The sequence below is a fragment of the Panthera leo genome, chromosome F2 (assembly GCF_018350215.1).
Source record: "Panthera leo isolate Ple1 chromosome F2, P.leo_Ple1_pat1.1, whole genome shotgun sequence".
NCBI lineage: Eukaryota > Metazoa > Chordata > Mammalia > Carnivora > Felidae > Panthera > Panthera leo.
The window spans coordinates 19,070,346-19,087,308 of NC_056695.1; the positions used below are offsets into that span (position 1 = coordinate 19,070,346).

At 36.5% G+C, this 16,963-nt stretch overlaps 1 protein-coding gene across 1 annotated transcript in view; it reads left to right on the forward strand.

Annotated features, from left to right (window-relative positions):
* CF2H8orf34 (chromosome F2 C8orf34 homolog) overlaps nucleotides 1-16,963 on the forward strand; it is a 401,924-nt gene that overhangs the window by 108,433 nt on the left and 276,528 nt on the right. Inside the window, 1 exon segment of the mRNA XM_042924126.1 lies at nucleotides 5,459-5,487. Within this exon segment, the coding sequence (XP_042780060.1) occupies nucleotides 5,459-5,487 (29 nt within the window).

Sequence of the window (16,963 nt, forward strand, 5' to 3'; positions counted from 1 at the left end):
GTCTCTAGCTCAAATAAGAATTTGTTTTCTGTTTTGGTTTTGTTTATAATCAAGGTGACTGGGTGCTGTCTCTACCTCATATAAGGTTTGGGTGTGAAGGAGGAGTATTGTTTCACACCCAGGTTTCAGATACAGAAGGCACATCCAGGTGTTGTGGATAGCTCTTCTCTGGTCCCAGCAGACAAGCACATACATATAAAAGTTGCCTATTTGGAGATACTTGATCAGGGATAAGGATGAGGGGATCTTCAGTGCAGAGACAAAGACAACCACCAACACACACCATCAACATTTGAGATATGAGTAGACAAGTGATTTAGCTGAGAAGAATGGAAAGGGTGGAATGAAAACCAAGCTAGAATGTTTTCATAAAAATCAAAGGGGGAAAGTATTTCAGGAAACCGAGGTGTCTGAAGTGGCAGACAAGTTTATAAGAAAAAGATGGAAATATATTCCAAATTGTGTGCTGCTGTCTTCAAGCTCTACTTTCGTTGTTCACTGCTGTGAGACTCATAAGAGTGAAAAATTGGAAATTAAATATTTTTTATTATTAGAGAAATGGATAAAGAAATCATGGTGCATTCACACAATGGTACACTGTATACCCATTAAAAATGATGTAGAAAATAGTAATATAAAATATAGTTAGATATGCTTTAAATAAAAAGCAGGTAACAAAAGTGTGTATGTTTTGTTTTAATTTTATCATATATATGCCTATATAGACATACAGTATTTATATGTATGCCTGTACATGTGTACAAAATTATTTGAAAGAATGCATAACCAGCTGTTATCATTAGTTGTCTGTGAATGGAGTCTTGTTTTCCTTTTTCCCCGTATTATGTCTTCTATATTTTTCTGTGATTAAGATGTACTGGCTTCATAAAGTGAAATAAAATAGGATATCTTTTTGTAGTAGAAAGTGTTCCATATGATTACATGATCAGGATGTGTATAGAGATGTTTCAAGAGAATAGTGGAAGCAGAGGCTAGTATGTAGGGGAAGGAAGGGTTAATGGACAGTAAGGAAGAGATACAAGGAGTATAAACACTTTGAAAAGTTTTGATGAGAAAAGAAAAGGTGTGAAAGAGAACATTATAGTGGAGGAAAGTCAAGGATGTTAGGATTTTGAGTTATTTTGGTTTGGTTTCCTTTAGTTTCATGCACATGTGTGCATGTGTCTATGAGAGAGAGAGAGAAAGAAAGATAGAGACAGACAGGGAAGAGGGGAGATAACAGAATATGTGTGTGGGTGTAATGGGTTTTATGTAATGGGTTTTAGGGTGATCAGAGGAAACCAAAAGAAAGAACTTGCAGATTCAAGACAGAGAAGGAAGATAATAGACGAAGCAAATACCAGAGAGGGTAGATGAGGACAGAGTCAAGAAACAGGTGTGGAAATTGGGCTTCTTAGGAGAGAGAACATATTGTCCTCTGCGATTAGCGAGACAATGTAAATGGCTTGGGGAGGATGGGTCAGAAGTTCTAAGGAGTTTAAATCTGATAGTTTCAAATTTTTCAGGATTTTAGAAGTTGAAGTCCTTTATAGTGAGAAAGTCCTTTACAGTGAGGAGATGGGTAGGGGCCTGATGAAAACTCTTAAGGTTTAGAAATGTCCTTTGAAGACTGATGGAGCCAATAATGAAGGATAAAAATTGGCATGTGCTTCTAGAGCAAGACTCCCTCAAACTCTGACCAAGGATCCAGATCTAGCCTGTGGTCTGTTTTTGTGGCCCATAAGCTAAGCATGTTTCTTACATTTTTAAACGTTGTGTAAAAGAAGAAGGATATTACATAGACCACATGTAACTTGAAAATCCTGCAATATTTACGATTTAGCTCCTTACAGAAAAGTTTTCCAACTTGGTTCTTTAGTAACCAAATTGAAGATAGAATCCCTCAGTTGGTAGCAGGATTCCCTTTGCTCTAAAAGCAGTCAGCAGCCTATCTAAAGAGTGTTTAAAAAATTTTTTTTAATCTTTATTTATTTTTGAGAGAAGACAGAGTGTGAGAAGGGGAGGAGCTGAGGGGAGGAAGACACAGAATCAGAAGCAGGCTCTAGGCGCTGAGCTGCCAGCACAGAGCCCGACGTGGGGCCCGAACTCACGAACCTTGAGATCATGACCTGAGGCGAAGTCAGACGCTTAACTGACTGAGCCACCCAGGCACCCCTACTTAAAGAGTGTTTTAATTGACAGATGGTCAGGGGTAGGTCTGGAGTATCAGTAATGTTCTGTTTGTTGATATGTGTGATACTTACACAGGTATTTGCTTTAACACTATTTACCATATTTAACATTTACCATATATTTAACACAATAACCACCATTATACTCAAGGGTGTGCTGGGATGCTAACTCTAAGAATAATCCCTATTTGTAGCATTTGCCATTCTCCAGGGTGTAAATACTCCCACCATGGCTAATTTCAGGCTATCAGTGTGACATTACTGAATGAGGAGTTAGGAACAATTGTGCAGAATTGGTTCTCACAAGCCATTTTGGGCCAGTTTGGGATTTTTTTCCATAGGGAAAAAATTTTGGAGAAATACCTAGTTCCATTTCATACCATGAGAATTTTCTGACCTACTGTTAGGAAATGAAATACACTGACTAAGCTGTAATGACTTCTGAAAAGTTGCTACTTCCATTTCTTGTAACTACAACTGAATTTGAAGTGTAGGGCTAAGCTGATACCTGGGAAGATGCACATCTTGGTAAAGCAGATAGCTGTCGTTTCCTTGAGAGAGCAGAACTCAAATTTGGTAATGTGAGAACTGTGTTTTAACATAAATTTCTGATACCACTGAGACCTCTTTGGAGATTTGAATAAATGGAAATGCCCATAAGTTGAAGGACACAAAGGGACTCCATCCAGATAGGTTTGCACTACAGCAGAATCAGGAAACCACCTCTGACATGCCTGTGGGAGCCCTTGCCTGTCTCTTTATCCAGAAGAGAAGCTTAGTTCTGCAGGAACTCATTCTCCCCAGTTTCTTACAGGCAGCCCACTTCTATAAGTTGCACACCATTGCTACCCTAAGCCAAGCCTCTTTGGCTACTCTGATAGGACAACGTTTCCTTTAAGGTTTCAGTTTGAGTTTTCGGAAGACCGTGTATCCCAGCCACTACCCACCCATAGTCAAACCCTGAGCCTTCTTTCCTTGCAACAGATTGTAGCAACGCACTATAGTTCTTCTTGTATATTTTCTGTGCCCCCTGCTTCTCAGTTTCTGTGAACTTATAAAATATAACTTAAAATATAATGGATTTTAAGAGTTAATGAAATGGCTAAGCTGTACTTGATTGTCATTATAACGTAAAGACAACGTCTCTACACCTGTCTTTGCATGTTTGCTCTGCATTTAGCGATCTACAAGCAGTATGTTTACTTGTTTTGTTTTTGTTGCACATTTGCATTGTCCAGGCAGTTCATGCTGGAGTTGACTTAAATTCCTAATTTGTTTTTGTTAGTAGAGAAGGATGTACCACAAAATGGTTAGTCTCCTCTCAGGGAATAGGTGTGAATGCTCTTCTAGGAACTAGGAGGAAAATCCTGGCTCCTCAATAGATACTATTCTCATTAGGACTTCATGCTTCTGAAAAGGAACATTTCTTTAACATTCTTCCAACTGCTTTTAATCAGTTTAAGCTTTGATTAAAAATAAAATAATGTAAAGTGAAAAATACCCTAATGCAATTTGATATGAGTAATAGTGGAAAGAATTACATGTATAATAGAGGTTTGTCTAGATAATTTCTTAGGCAAAGTCATCAAAATATGTAAATGTTAGGAAAATATAATAATAGATATTTTAACAAAATATGTGAGACCACACACTTGGAACAGTTAGAGGCATAATTCCTTTCCCAAATGAAGTTTCCTATTTAGCTAGTTTGAGTTTTATTCTGGGACCTGTTACCAATAACCTTATGAAAAAAGAATTTCATAGAGTATTGCTGCGGAGAATGTGTCTCAAATATACCTGTGATTCTCGTTTTATCTACAGGGGGAAGAGTCGTACCATTTACTCAGATGAAGTAGGGCATCTTTTTCTACTTTGTGTATAATTGATTTATTAGGTCCACAGAGAGAGAGATAATATATAGCAAACCAACAAAGTACACTGTACAGACATTCTATACCTGATTGGGTGAGGAGATTTATACTCAGACATTTTCTTATTACTGTTTTCACGTTCTCTTTTCCAACCCAACTCATTCTTTCTTGGGCTTTATAGTCGCTGAACTTTGGCTTCAACCTGTTTTTATTTTCTCTGTGTTTCCTTTGACTTCAAACCTGAGGACTTTCCTTGTCTCCTGGCTCATTCCACACTGGGATTGGACACCAGCTTCCCTTTACCCTGGGCCCCAAACCTGAGAGCCAGATACTCCTGCTATAGTACGTGGCCAGAGTACCCATGTTCAGCCATAGGCACACCATTGTTCACAAAAAGGAGAAGTGAGGCAATGGGGGGAGGATGTCCTTAGCCTGACATATTGAAATTGAAATGCCCACAAGGATTCAGCAAGTAGCTCAGGAAGAAGATCTATGCTGGTGATAAAGATTCACTAGTCATCACCTTAGAGAGAAGTAAAAATGTCAGTTGTATACATTAGATTACCACGGGAAGTGTATTAAGTGAAAAGAAAAGACACCTCAGCAAAGAACCCTAGGCATTTCAGGGAAGGACTCCCCCCTCCCCAAAAAAGAGGATTCTTGTGAAGAAGACAAAGAGAATAGAAAAGAGAGGCATTTCAAGAAGGAGAGTGGGGTTAACAGAGTCTATTATCACAAATAAATTAAGGACTAAAACTTTTTACATTTCTGATTTAGACCAATTTTAGAGGAATGGTAAAGAGAAATTAGAGATATACAATGAGAAATATGTGGATTATTTGAAGGAGAACTGGTGAGGAGGAATCATTTATCTATTGACTCAAGAAACTGTCCATCTGAGGGAATAGAGGGCAAATTCCTTACGCTCTATAGTCTGTTTTCATCTGTAAAATAAGGAAATTAAAATAAATGATCTCCAACCACTATTCTGCCTTGATATTGAATCACTCTAGGAGTCTAAATCAATTCTTAAGAAGGAACAAAATTGTAACAAGCTAAGCTGTACTTGATGGTCATTATAACAGACAACATCTCCACACCTGTCTTTGCATGTTTGCTCTGCATTTAACGATCTGCGAGCAGTATGGTACTTGTTTTGTCTTCGTTGCACATTTGCATTGTCTGGGCAGTTCATGCTGTTATAGTTGACTTAAATTCCTAATTTGTTTTTGTTAGTAGAGAAGGATGTACCTCAATATTCTGAAGCACTAATAAAAAGAAAAAATAGAATGGAAAATGTGCTAGTTTTACAAATAGAACTTTTATTTTTGTTTCTGACATTGGGTTATTAAAACCGCTTCTAAAACTTTTTTATAAATCTCTTTTGAATCCCAGGTATTGCAATTTCAGATGAACTCGATAAGGTAAGTTGAAAATAAAATGTAGAATTTACATTTTAACCCACTGTCTAAATGAAAAACTTTCCGAAACATAAAGTGTTCAAATATAATTTATTTGGTGCTAACATTTTTAAAACTTTCAGTGACATGCTTTGATTCTTTTATGAAAATTATTGCACGACATATATATATATATATATATATATCTCACCATCTCACCTATTCTTTGGAGTCAAGAGTTTTAGAATTTGGTTAGAGAAAACTGAATCACTGTAATCACTAAATCACTATACTAAAAAAAAAGAAAACATAATATTATGTAAAATTTTTTTCTATATATGATGATGATTATTATATAGAAAACACTTGTACTTTTCTAGAACTACCCTTTGTACCTACACCTTACTCAGTAAGTTATTGTTTTGTTTTGTTTTAAAATTCCAAGATGCCAAGAGAGTATGGGGCCCCAGCTGGGGTGATAACTGTGAAGGTGGTGAGAAGTGATACAGTTAGGAATATATTTTAACAGTATTGTCAGTGGAACTTGTAAATGTGTCAGATGTGAGGAGTTATAGAAGAAATCAGTCAATGATGAATCCTAGGTTTGGAAGATGAGCAACTAGGTCAACTGTAGTGCCATTTGCCAAAATTGGAAAGACTGGGGAAGTGGCAAATCAAGCAGATTGCAGTAGCATTAGGAGTTCTCTTTGGGCCGTTTATTTTGAGTTGTCTAGTAAACATATTTATATGAGCTGTTACCCATCAGAGACTTGATTTAGTTATACATTTAGAAGTCATTGGGATAAAAGTTCTCATTATTTTGGACTCAGGACTCCTTTACACTCTTACAAATGACAGAGGAGGACCCCAAGAAGCTTTGGTTTGTGTAGATGATAACTATCAATACTTACCATGTAAGAGATTAAAAACTCAATGTATGTTCTTCATTTAAAAAACAGTGATAAAACCATTACATTAACAATAACATTTTTTTTAATATCTGAAATTTATTGTCAAATTGGTTTCCATACAACACCCAGTGCTCATCCCAAAAGGTGCCCTCCTCAATACCCATCACCCACCCTCCCCTCCCCCCCACCCCCCATCAACCCTCAGTTTGTTCTCAGTTTTTAGCAGTCTCTTATGCTTTGGCTCTCTCCCACTCTAACCTCTTTTTTTTTTTTTTTTTCCTTCCCCTCCCCCATGGGTTTCTGTTAAGTTTCTCAGGATCCACATAAGAGTGAAACCATGTGGTATCTTTCTCTGTATGGCTTATTTCACTTAGCATCACACTCTCCAGTTCCATCCACGTTGCTACAAAAGGCCATATTTCATTCTTTCTCATTGCCACGTAGTACTCCATTGTGTATATAAACCACAATTTCTTTATCCATTCATCAGTTGATGGACATTTAGGCTCTTTCCATAATTTGGCTATTGTTGAGAGTGCTGCTATAAACATTGGGGTACAAGTGCCCCTATGCATCAGTACTCCTGTATCCCTTGGATAAATTCCTAGCAGTGCTATTGCTGGGTCATAGGGTAGGTCTATTTTTAATTTTCTGAGGAACCTCCACACTGCTTTCCAGAGCGGCTGCACCAATTTGCATTCCCACCAACAGTGTAAGAGGGTTCCCGTTTCTCCACATCCTCTCCAGCATCTATAGTCTCCTGATTTGTTCATTTTGGCCACTCTGACTGGCGTGAGGTGATATCTGAGTGTGGTTTTGATTTGTATTTCCCTGATAAGGAGCGACGTTGAACATCTTTTCATGTGCCTGTTGGCCATCCGGATGTCTTCTTTAGAGAAGTGTCTATTCATGTTTTCTGCCCATTTCTTCACCGGGTTATTTGTTTTTCAGGTGTGGAGTTTGGTGAGCTCTTTATAGATTTTGGATACTAGCCCTTTGTCCAATATGTCATTTGCAAATATCTTTTCCCATTCTGTTGGTTGCCTTTTAGTTTTGTTGGTTGTTTCCTTTGCTGTGCAGAAGCTTTTTATCTTCATAAGGTCCCAGTAATTCACTTTTGCTTTTAATTCCCTTGCCTTTGGGGATGTGTCGAGTAAGAGATTGCTACGGCTGAGGTCAGAGAGGTCTTTTCCTGCTTTCTCCTCTAAGGTAACAATAACATTTTTTATGAAAAATACTTCATTTTCCAAAACAAGATATTTGTGAGAACATTACATTTGTTACTTTTTTGAAAATCTCTTAATTGGAAACTTCTGGGTTTTCATATCTGTTTCTGTACTTCATGTGTTATGATAAATTATCTTGGCTGAAAAAAAAGTCTGACAACAGATATGTAGTTGGAAAAGGGGAATGCACCTAGAAATAGACATTAATATTTGGTGAGTGTTGGTCCAGATATCTCTCTAAACAGAATACAGTTGATTTGATGGTTATAGATAGAAAATGATAGAAAGTATTATACAAAAAATGCGGTCCTATAAATCATTACCTTTTGAAATAATGAACTATAATGTAATAATTATAATTTTTTTACAAAAGCAATAAAGTTAGTACTCTTCTATTCCAAATAAAATTAGACCTTTTGAATTTTGTGTCGTAAGAATACATTTCTGTTTGATTAAATATTAGGTAAAATTTATTAATATACTTTTAAGTATTAAGTTAATAGACTATTGCAATATTTAAAAATTAGTTTATATTGAGGTGCCTGAGTGACTCTGTTGGTTGAGCGTCTGACTCTTGATTTCGATTCAGGTCATGATCTCCTGGTTTGTGAGATCAAGCCCCACATCAGGCTGTGCACTGAGAGTGCGAAGCCTTTTTGGGATTCTCTCTTTCTCTCTCTCTGTGCCCCTCCCCTGCTCACACCCTCTTCTCTCTCTCTCTCAAAATAAATAAATTTATAAAAAAATTAATTTATATCTATACAAACTCTATGCAAAACTAGATCTTGACTCTAAACAATAGCAAGTAGAAAAAGTGGCAGATGTGATCTTCTTGCTTTGTCCTGCTTTTCTAGTCTTCTTCCTCTGTGTGTCCATCATTGTCTTTGGCCCATGCTGGTCTCCCTCTTACACCATGACCTTCCTTACAACTTGCAGAAATTACATAATCCGTGCTCCTTTATTCGTTCACTTTAAGTACAAAGCCAGCATCTCTATTTCTAGGTTCATTTGTTCCTTCCAATATATTCTGCAAAGCCCTGGCTGCCTGAGTCATAAATTAGCTTTGTGTGGTTCTGCGTGGCCCTCATCCATCCTTTCTTCCGGGTTCTGACTAGCAGTGGGGCTGTGTCTACACCTTTTTTGGTGAGCTAAAGAATGTACTAATTGTTCTTTGAACTGAAAATAGATTTCACCCTCGCCCTCAGTGGATGCCATGACACTTGGTTAGTATCATGCTCTGGATATAGCTTCACCCCAAACCCTCTCTCTTAGGAGAGAGTTTCTGTTTAACTAAATTGTATAGACTGATAATTTTTATTTACCTACCAGACATTCCTGTTTTTGAAGACTTCATAGAAATTGCTGAAATTTATTGCACATGTATTATTTTTAATTTTTATCAAGAAGATGTCAACAATTGTCATAAATAAGCTTTTACTTAAAAAATATTGATGTCAGTACAAAGAAATTGTTACCACTCTCATACCCATTTTTTCTTAAGAGTACCAGGTAATAAAATGCAAACACAGGCTGCCAGAGCCACAGACACCATCCTTTGCCTGCCTGGAAAGCAGCTTTGGTTGAGGAGAGAGTTGGCCCCATAGCGTTCTCTGCTGACCATGAAGCTCACAGTCCTGTATTTTTCTCAATAAGAAAATGTGAATCTCAGGCAGGTATTAAAAAAAACCCAAATAGAATTATTTACAATTTGTGTTGACCTGACACCTGTGTCTTAAATGTAATAATAAAAATCAATTCAGCTTTTTCCTTTTAATCTTCATTAAGAACTTTGGGGGCTTGCTAAAGATCTGTTTTTCTTAACCTTTATAAAGTACCGTTCCTTTACTCTCATATTCCAATTATATTCAATCATAATTTCATTGAAATGATTTTTTTTTTGCAATTTCTAAAGTTAGTTTTGAATTATTAATTTTACTTTAAATGGAAACACTAATAACAGAAGCTAATGTTATTTTTAAGGCTTGTATTTTTAGTTGTGGGAATTCTAACAACTTCTTATTCATCAGTTTTGTCCTTTCCTTAACCAATGTATTGGTTTTCTATTGCTACTATAACAAATTAAAATAATGCATATTTATTATCTAATGGTTCTATAGTTTAGAAGTTCAACACAAGTCTCCCTAGGCTAAAATCAAGGTGTTGCAGGGTTGCATTCCTTCCTGAGTTTATGAAGAAAATCTGTTTCCTTACATTTTCCAGCTTCTGTAGGCTGCTCTATTTCTTGGTGCATGGCCCTTTTCCTGCCTCTTCAAAACCAGCAACATCTCATCTATCTTTGACTGTAGCCAGAAAAAGCTTCCTGCTTCTGGGGGATCATGTGATTAGGTTGGGGCCACCTAGCTAATCTGAGTAATTGAATCTTAACATTTTTAACTTTAATCATGCTAAGTCCCTCTTGCCATGTAATGTAAGATATTCAAAGGTTTGGGGGTTAGGATATGGACATTCTGAGGAAGCTATCATTTTGCCTCACAGCCACTATTCAAGTTCAGGTGATATTACCTTTCAAATCTGTATCTAATTCTTCAGTCTGCTACCATTCCAATTCACCCTTCAAAATGCCATATAGTAGACATGGATGGTGCCTGCTCAGTTACCATTCCCTGGGGCAGTGTGACCAGTCCTTTGAGTACTCTGAGGGTTGGGTCCTTATTGGCTCACTCTTCCTGAGGATTGCTTCAATCCATTAGGAGCCACCCTGACCAGAGATGCCTGGGTTCTCAGCCAGTGATGGACTGAAATAAGACCCTGACTTGTCATTTACATTCCAGAGCTCCTTAGGAGATCAGGTTGTGAGTAGACTTTACCCAAACCCATATATTTGCCTAGCTTTTTCCCTGTCTTCTGCTTCCTTTACTCTCTTACAGGTTTGCTTCAGAGAACATATGAATATATCACTTTTTAAGCCTTTGGTTCTAGGGGAACTTACTTAGGGGATCCCGCTAAAAATTCTCCATGACTTCCTGCTACCTACCAAATTAAGTCCGTATTTCTAACACCAGAATTAACAGCCTCCATTTTGTCACTCAAATCTATATTTTATGCTTTGTTTCCCTCTTTTTCTCTGTTCAGAGTCTGTGTTGTGCTCAACAAGGAGTACTGTAAGGCAGCTAGACTATGGTGCCTCCAAGTCACTTTCTTGTTTATTTCCACATTTTTGCTCATTGTCATTCCTTCCCCTCTCTCCAACTTGTCTATTTTTCAAGCTCCGGCCTTTCCTGATCACTCTTGCAGAAAGTGATCTCACCTCCTCTGAGCACTTAGAGGATATAGCAACCACATCACAAATGATACTTCTTGTCTCATATTATGGAAATTTTTGTTCACTGCTTGACGAAATAGCCTGATATTTTGGAAAAATCCACAGAGTAAACCTTGTATTGAACCTTTCCTCCTGCCATTTACTAATTATGTGAACTTCAGAGAGTTATGTATAGATGCTGAGCTTTAGTTTCCTTCCCTGTGAAATGTGATGGTTTTAGTAACTATTGAAAATAACATCAATTACTCTCCCTCTCAAAAATAATTTTAGGTAGATTGCTAAAATATATAAAATATAAAACATTTAAAAGGAATATTTGGAGAAATCATTTCAAAGGGAACAGAGTATAGGAAAAATGTGAGTCCCCTGCACAACATGCAGTCTTGAGGCTCAGTATCCTCACTATAGTTGAGCCACAATTGAGCTTTTTGTCATTTGGTGTCCTCATCACCATAGGATCAGAGCAAAACGGTAGTTCACAGGAAAACTAACCATTCCTACTACTGAATCTCAAGAAAAATATCCCCCATTTATTGTCATGAAGTACATACATATAATGTATCAATAATATCCTCAAAGCATTTTTATACATCTGTGCACCAGAGGATATAATCAACAGGGTACAAAAAATAGCTTCCAGATTATGAGGAATATTTGCAAATCATATGTATATGATAAAGAGGTTGATATCCAGAATTTATAAATAACTCCTACAACTCAACAACAAAACAAATAATCTGATTTTAAAATGGGCAATGAACTTGAATAGACGTTTCTGCAGAGATGATATACAAATGACCGAGCATATGAAAAGACCCCATATCACTAATCATTAGAGAGACATAAATCAAAACCACGAGATACCACCTCAAACCCTCAGTATGGCTACTATCAGAAAAATCCCAGGAAATAATAAGTGTTTGTGAGGTTGTATAGAAATTGGAACTTTTGCATACTGTTGGTGGGAATGTAAAAGGGTGCAGTTACTATGGAAAACAGTATGACAATTCTTAAAACATTAAAGATAAAATTACCAGGTGATCCAGCAATCCTTCTTCTAGGTATATATTCAACAGAATTGAAAGCATGATCTCAAAGAGATTTACACACCCATATTCATCATAGCATTATTCACAATAGCCAAAAGATGGAAAGAACCACGTGCCTTTTGATGGATGAATAGATAAACAAAACACACACACACACACACACACACACACACACACACACACATGCAGTGGAATATTATTCATACGTAAAAAGGAAGGAAATCTTGTCACATGCCACAACACAGATGAACCTTGAGGAGATTATGCTAAGTGAAAAAAAGTCACAGAAAGACCTAATACTGTGTGGTTCCACTTATATGAGGTATCTAAAATAACCAAATTCATAGAGGCAGAAAGTACAGTGATAGCTGCCAGGGGCTGGGGGGAGTGGAAGATGGGATTTGTTCACTGGGTATGAAGTTTCAGTTTCACAAGATGAAAGAGGCCTACTCCACATCGGTTTGCACAGCATCATGAACACACTTTACTGAATTGCATATTAAAAATGGTGTAAGATGGTAAATTTTATGTTACCATTTGTTTTACCACAATTTAAAAAATATATTCTTACAGTAAATAAGATCATTAGTTTCACAGGAGTTGTTTGAATAAAGTCTGCTGATCTAGGCAAATGTCATAATGCAAAAGCAAAGTTTAGTTGCAACAATTCCACAGGAAGTCTCAATAGTGAGGTATAGGACAGGGCTTCCTGGTGTTCTGGCTTAAGTAAAAGATACATTTTATTTAGGGTGGTAGACAGTTTGCGTATCTTTTAGACAACTTATCAGTATATTCTCTTTAACTAACTTTTGTCACCTATTGAATGATAGCTTGAGTTTCTAGTCAATCTTTAAATAGATTTATTAATAAGAGATATAATAAAAATGGACTATTTAGTGCATACTCTATTCTAGACCTTGGCCTAAGCATTTCTTATAGATTACACCATTTTATCCTAATGAAAAATCTCTAACATTTTTGGAGAACTAACTGCATACCAGGCAGTGTTCCAGATTATTTACCTGCAGTATCATATTTAGTATTTACTAATACCCTGTGAAATTAGGGACTATTCTTCCCATTTGACAAATGACAAATTTGGAATGCAGAGAGGTTATTAAACTTACCAGAGGTTATACTAATTCAAAATAGAAGTGGGACACAAATTCAGACCATTAACCTCAGAGCCCATGCTGTTAACAATGATGTGATATTCATGATATAGTTACTATTATTTACCAGTCTACTAAATGAAAAAATAGGAGCTCTTAGAGTTTCATATGTTCCCCCTTGGTCCCACGGTAAATGGAAGAACTGGAACTCAGACTCAGCCTGTTTATACTCCAGAGTCTATACTCTTAGTCTCTCCAGTAGGTTATGCCAGTAAAGTCCTTATTACAGGCGCCTGGCACAGAATAATCACTCAATTAATAATTGCGATTTTTATTAGAAACTCTTTGTTCGCAGTATCTGCTAAGCCTGCACTAAGCCTTTGGGAAATAATTGTGTAATAGCCAGAACTAATCTGTAATCCAGTTTCATTTTTTGTAGCCTTTTACCATATTTCTTACTATCAAGACCTTTCTTTGAGTTATTTCATTATATCAAGAGCTCTAGTTCTAATATGGTAGAAATATAGAAAGAAGGGTAGCCAGTTATAGTGTTCATGCTCACAAATAATGTTTCAACATGGAAGTTAAATATATATGAGACCATGCAAAAGACTAACTCGGCAGGTACTAACAGATTATATTTTATCAAGCATATAGTTTGCCAGGTACTGTGTCAGGTACTTTAAGTACACTTTCTTACAAATATTCACAGGAGAAAGCCCTATGAGAAAGCTCTTCTGTCCATTTTACACATAGGACAATTTACACATAGCCCACAGAGTTTGCAACTTGTACAAATTTACAGATATAGATAATATGCTGTAGAATTCAGATCTGAGTACAAATTTAACTTTAAAACCCATTTTCTTAAATACTATGTTATGTTGCTTCACTAAGAAGTTAGGAAGCTTAAAGAGACACTGTTGTTTTTGTTTTTATTATTTCAGACTGGCTATATGAATATAAGTAATATTGAAATCTGGTACAGACATAATATGCCATGGGCCTTCTAGCCACTTGATGATTGCCTCCACTAAGTATACCAGTGGAAGGACTGAAAAGTTAACTCCTTTAAAGATAAGGTGTTTTTTCGCTAGATAGACTTGTTTTGCTATTGACTTTTCATTTCTATTCATTTCTCTCCAAACAAATCTGGATTTCATTCTTTGTGTATGTGTGTATGCATGTCTGTGTGATTATTTGGAGAATGGTTTTGGGATTTAGGGCATACTTATATTGTTATGATCCTTTTGTGTTGCTTCTGTGTTCCAGAATTTCTTGCCCACCCACATCTGACCTACATGTGTATCACATATTTTTGGCAGTAAAGGGTTATGTTGGTTATATGTTTGATTTATAACAAGCAATGATCCTAATATGCCAGTATGATTGTTCATGTTTTATCTTAAAAACCTATCTCTCAAGAATGAAATGTGGAAGATGACAATCAAAGGAAAATATTTGCAGTTTACGTTACAGGCAAAGCTCAATAACTCTAATTGTGGGGCACTTCTAAAAATAGAGAACAAAAGGCCTAAATTCCACTAAAAATGAGCCATATGAATGGATTGGTCACAGAAAAATAAATGAAACTGCCTCTTAATGATATGAAAAGATGCTGGGCTTCATTTAAAGTAAGAGAAATGCAAATGAAGCTCCACTGCTTACCTATCAAATTTACAGAAATCCCCAAGTTTATAAAAATATTCTGTTGGTGAGGCTATGAGGAAATAGGTGGGAATGTACTGGTGGGAATGTGCAAACACTATGGAGGGAAATTTTTCAATATTTAAAAAACTTTATGTGCAATATTTTTTGATCAAATGATCCTAGTTCTATGAATCTATTCCAAAGACGCACTGGCAAAAATATGAAAAGACTTATGCATTGTGATTATACCTTGCTGTACTATTTTAATAGCAAAAATTTAAAACAATTAAATGTCCATTAAAATAAAAATACTGGGTACATTATAGTATATCCACACAACCAAATATTATGTAGCTGTAAAAATGAAAGAATGTCTCCATAGAGACTTCAGAGTAGTTCCCAGGATATATTATTAAATGAAAAAGGCAAGTAGAGGAAATGTGTTTATAGTATGCTACCATTTATCTTGGTAAGTGTAATGAAAGTATATGGGGCGCCTGGGTGGCTCAGTCAGTTAAGCGTCTGACTTCAGCTCAGGTCACGATCTCGCGGTTCGTGAGTTTGAGCCCTGCGTCGGGCTCTGGGCTGATGGCTCGGAGCCTGGAGCCTGCTTCTGATTCTGTCTCCCTCTCTCTCTGCCCCTCCCCCGTTCATGCTCTGTCTCTCTCTGTCCCAAAAATAAATAAACGTTAAGAAATTATGGATACATATGTGATTATACTAAAGCCAAAACTACAAGAGCAAAATCTGTCATACTGTGACACACACACACACACACACTCACACACACACAATTGTTAAAAGTTACCCTTAGGAGAGGGGAACATACAGAAAGTTAGGAGTAAGGAAAGGTATAGAGAGGACAGGATAGGGATAGTGGGCTGATTTCTTAGAACTTTGAGTATATGCACTTGGAACCATTTAAATACAATAAAATCTTAAAACAGTAGTTTCTAATAATCATAAGTAAAGTGAAACAAATCGGGACAACTGTACTTCACATTGATGGCATAAACACACTGAGATGAATTTATTCCAAGTCATTATTAGCACAGTGATTTGATTGTTCTTTACTGGCGTATACTCTAAGGACAGAGGGAACAGCAATACACTTTAAATTGTTTTTGGTAGTCATGTCATTGATGGATAGTGTTGGTAGTATTATAAAGAGATTATTGCCTATGCTTTGTGTGATATAGCAAAGAAGTAATTATGTTGATATCCTTAAGAACCAGAATTTTTGGCATAGAGGAAAGGAAATACAGATGTGGGACTGATAAATTTAAGTAAAAATCTTATAATCCTGTTTTGAAGAGGAAGTATCGTTAAGAATTCATATTTTTTTTATTTTGAAAAATAAAATTCACTCTGTGCCAGCACTGAGCACACCTAGAGCCCAGGTATTTTCTTCTAAATATCATTCTCTATTAAAAGGAACCAAGGCTCTTTAGAGAAATGGCTGAATCTAGGGCTGCAGCGGAGAAAGTATGCATTGAGTCTGGAATATCTTTTAGTGTCAGGAAGTAAGATGCAATCAAAGAATGATGGAACATTTCAAAAGGACATGGAAACCTACTTGTGGGAGCTCCTTCTAGGAATGTTAAAGCCTAAACATCATGATAGTAATATAGTTCATTGAATGAAATAATAATTCATAATCCATACTGAAATACCTACTTACATGCATACATACACATATGGAGGTGAAGGAGAAGCTCTTTCTCACAGTAGAGTACCAACAAATAAATTTAGAAGGAATGGTGAAATTATAAAATCACAAGTTGGCAACCATCATAATAATTGATTCAGGGAAGGGCCTGCAAAGGATGTTAAAATTAGTACGTGAAATTTTGATGAATTACAGGTTATCTGCATAGTTTCAGAGTTACTCCCCAGAAGACATTTAATAATTAACCAGAGAGAAGTAGCAGGTTTACAGTGGAGAATCATGAAAGATACCACCTTAACCAAGTGGCCACGGTTAACATCACTAGCAATAAGACAAGTCAGTATCATGTGCCTTTTGATAAGAAAGGAATACATCACTTCTGTGTTATTCTTGCCTCAAATGAGTGACTTGACTATAATCATAGGAAACATTGGAAAAACATAAATTGAGGGACCTCCTAAAAAATAACTGGCCCATATTTTTAAAACACATGAAGGTCAGGGGCGCCTGGGTGGCTCACTCAACTAAGCCTCCAACTTTGGCACAGGTCATGATCTCACAGTTCGTGAGTTCGAGCCCCACATTGGGCTCTGTGCTGAC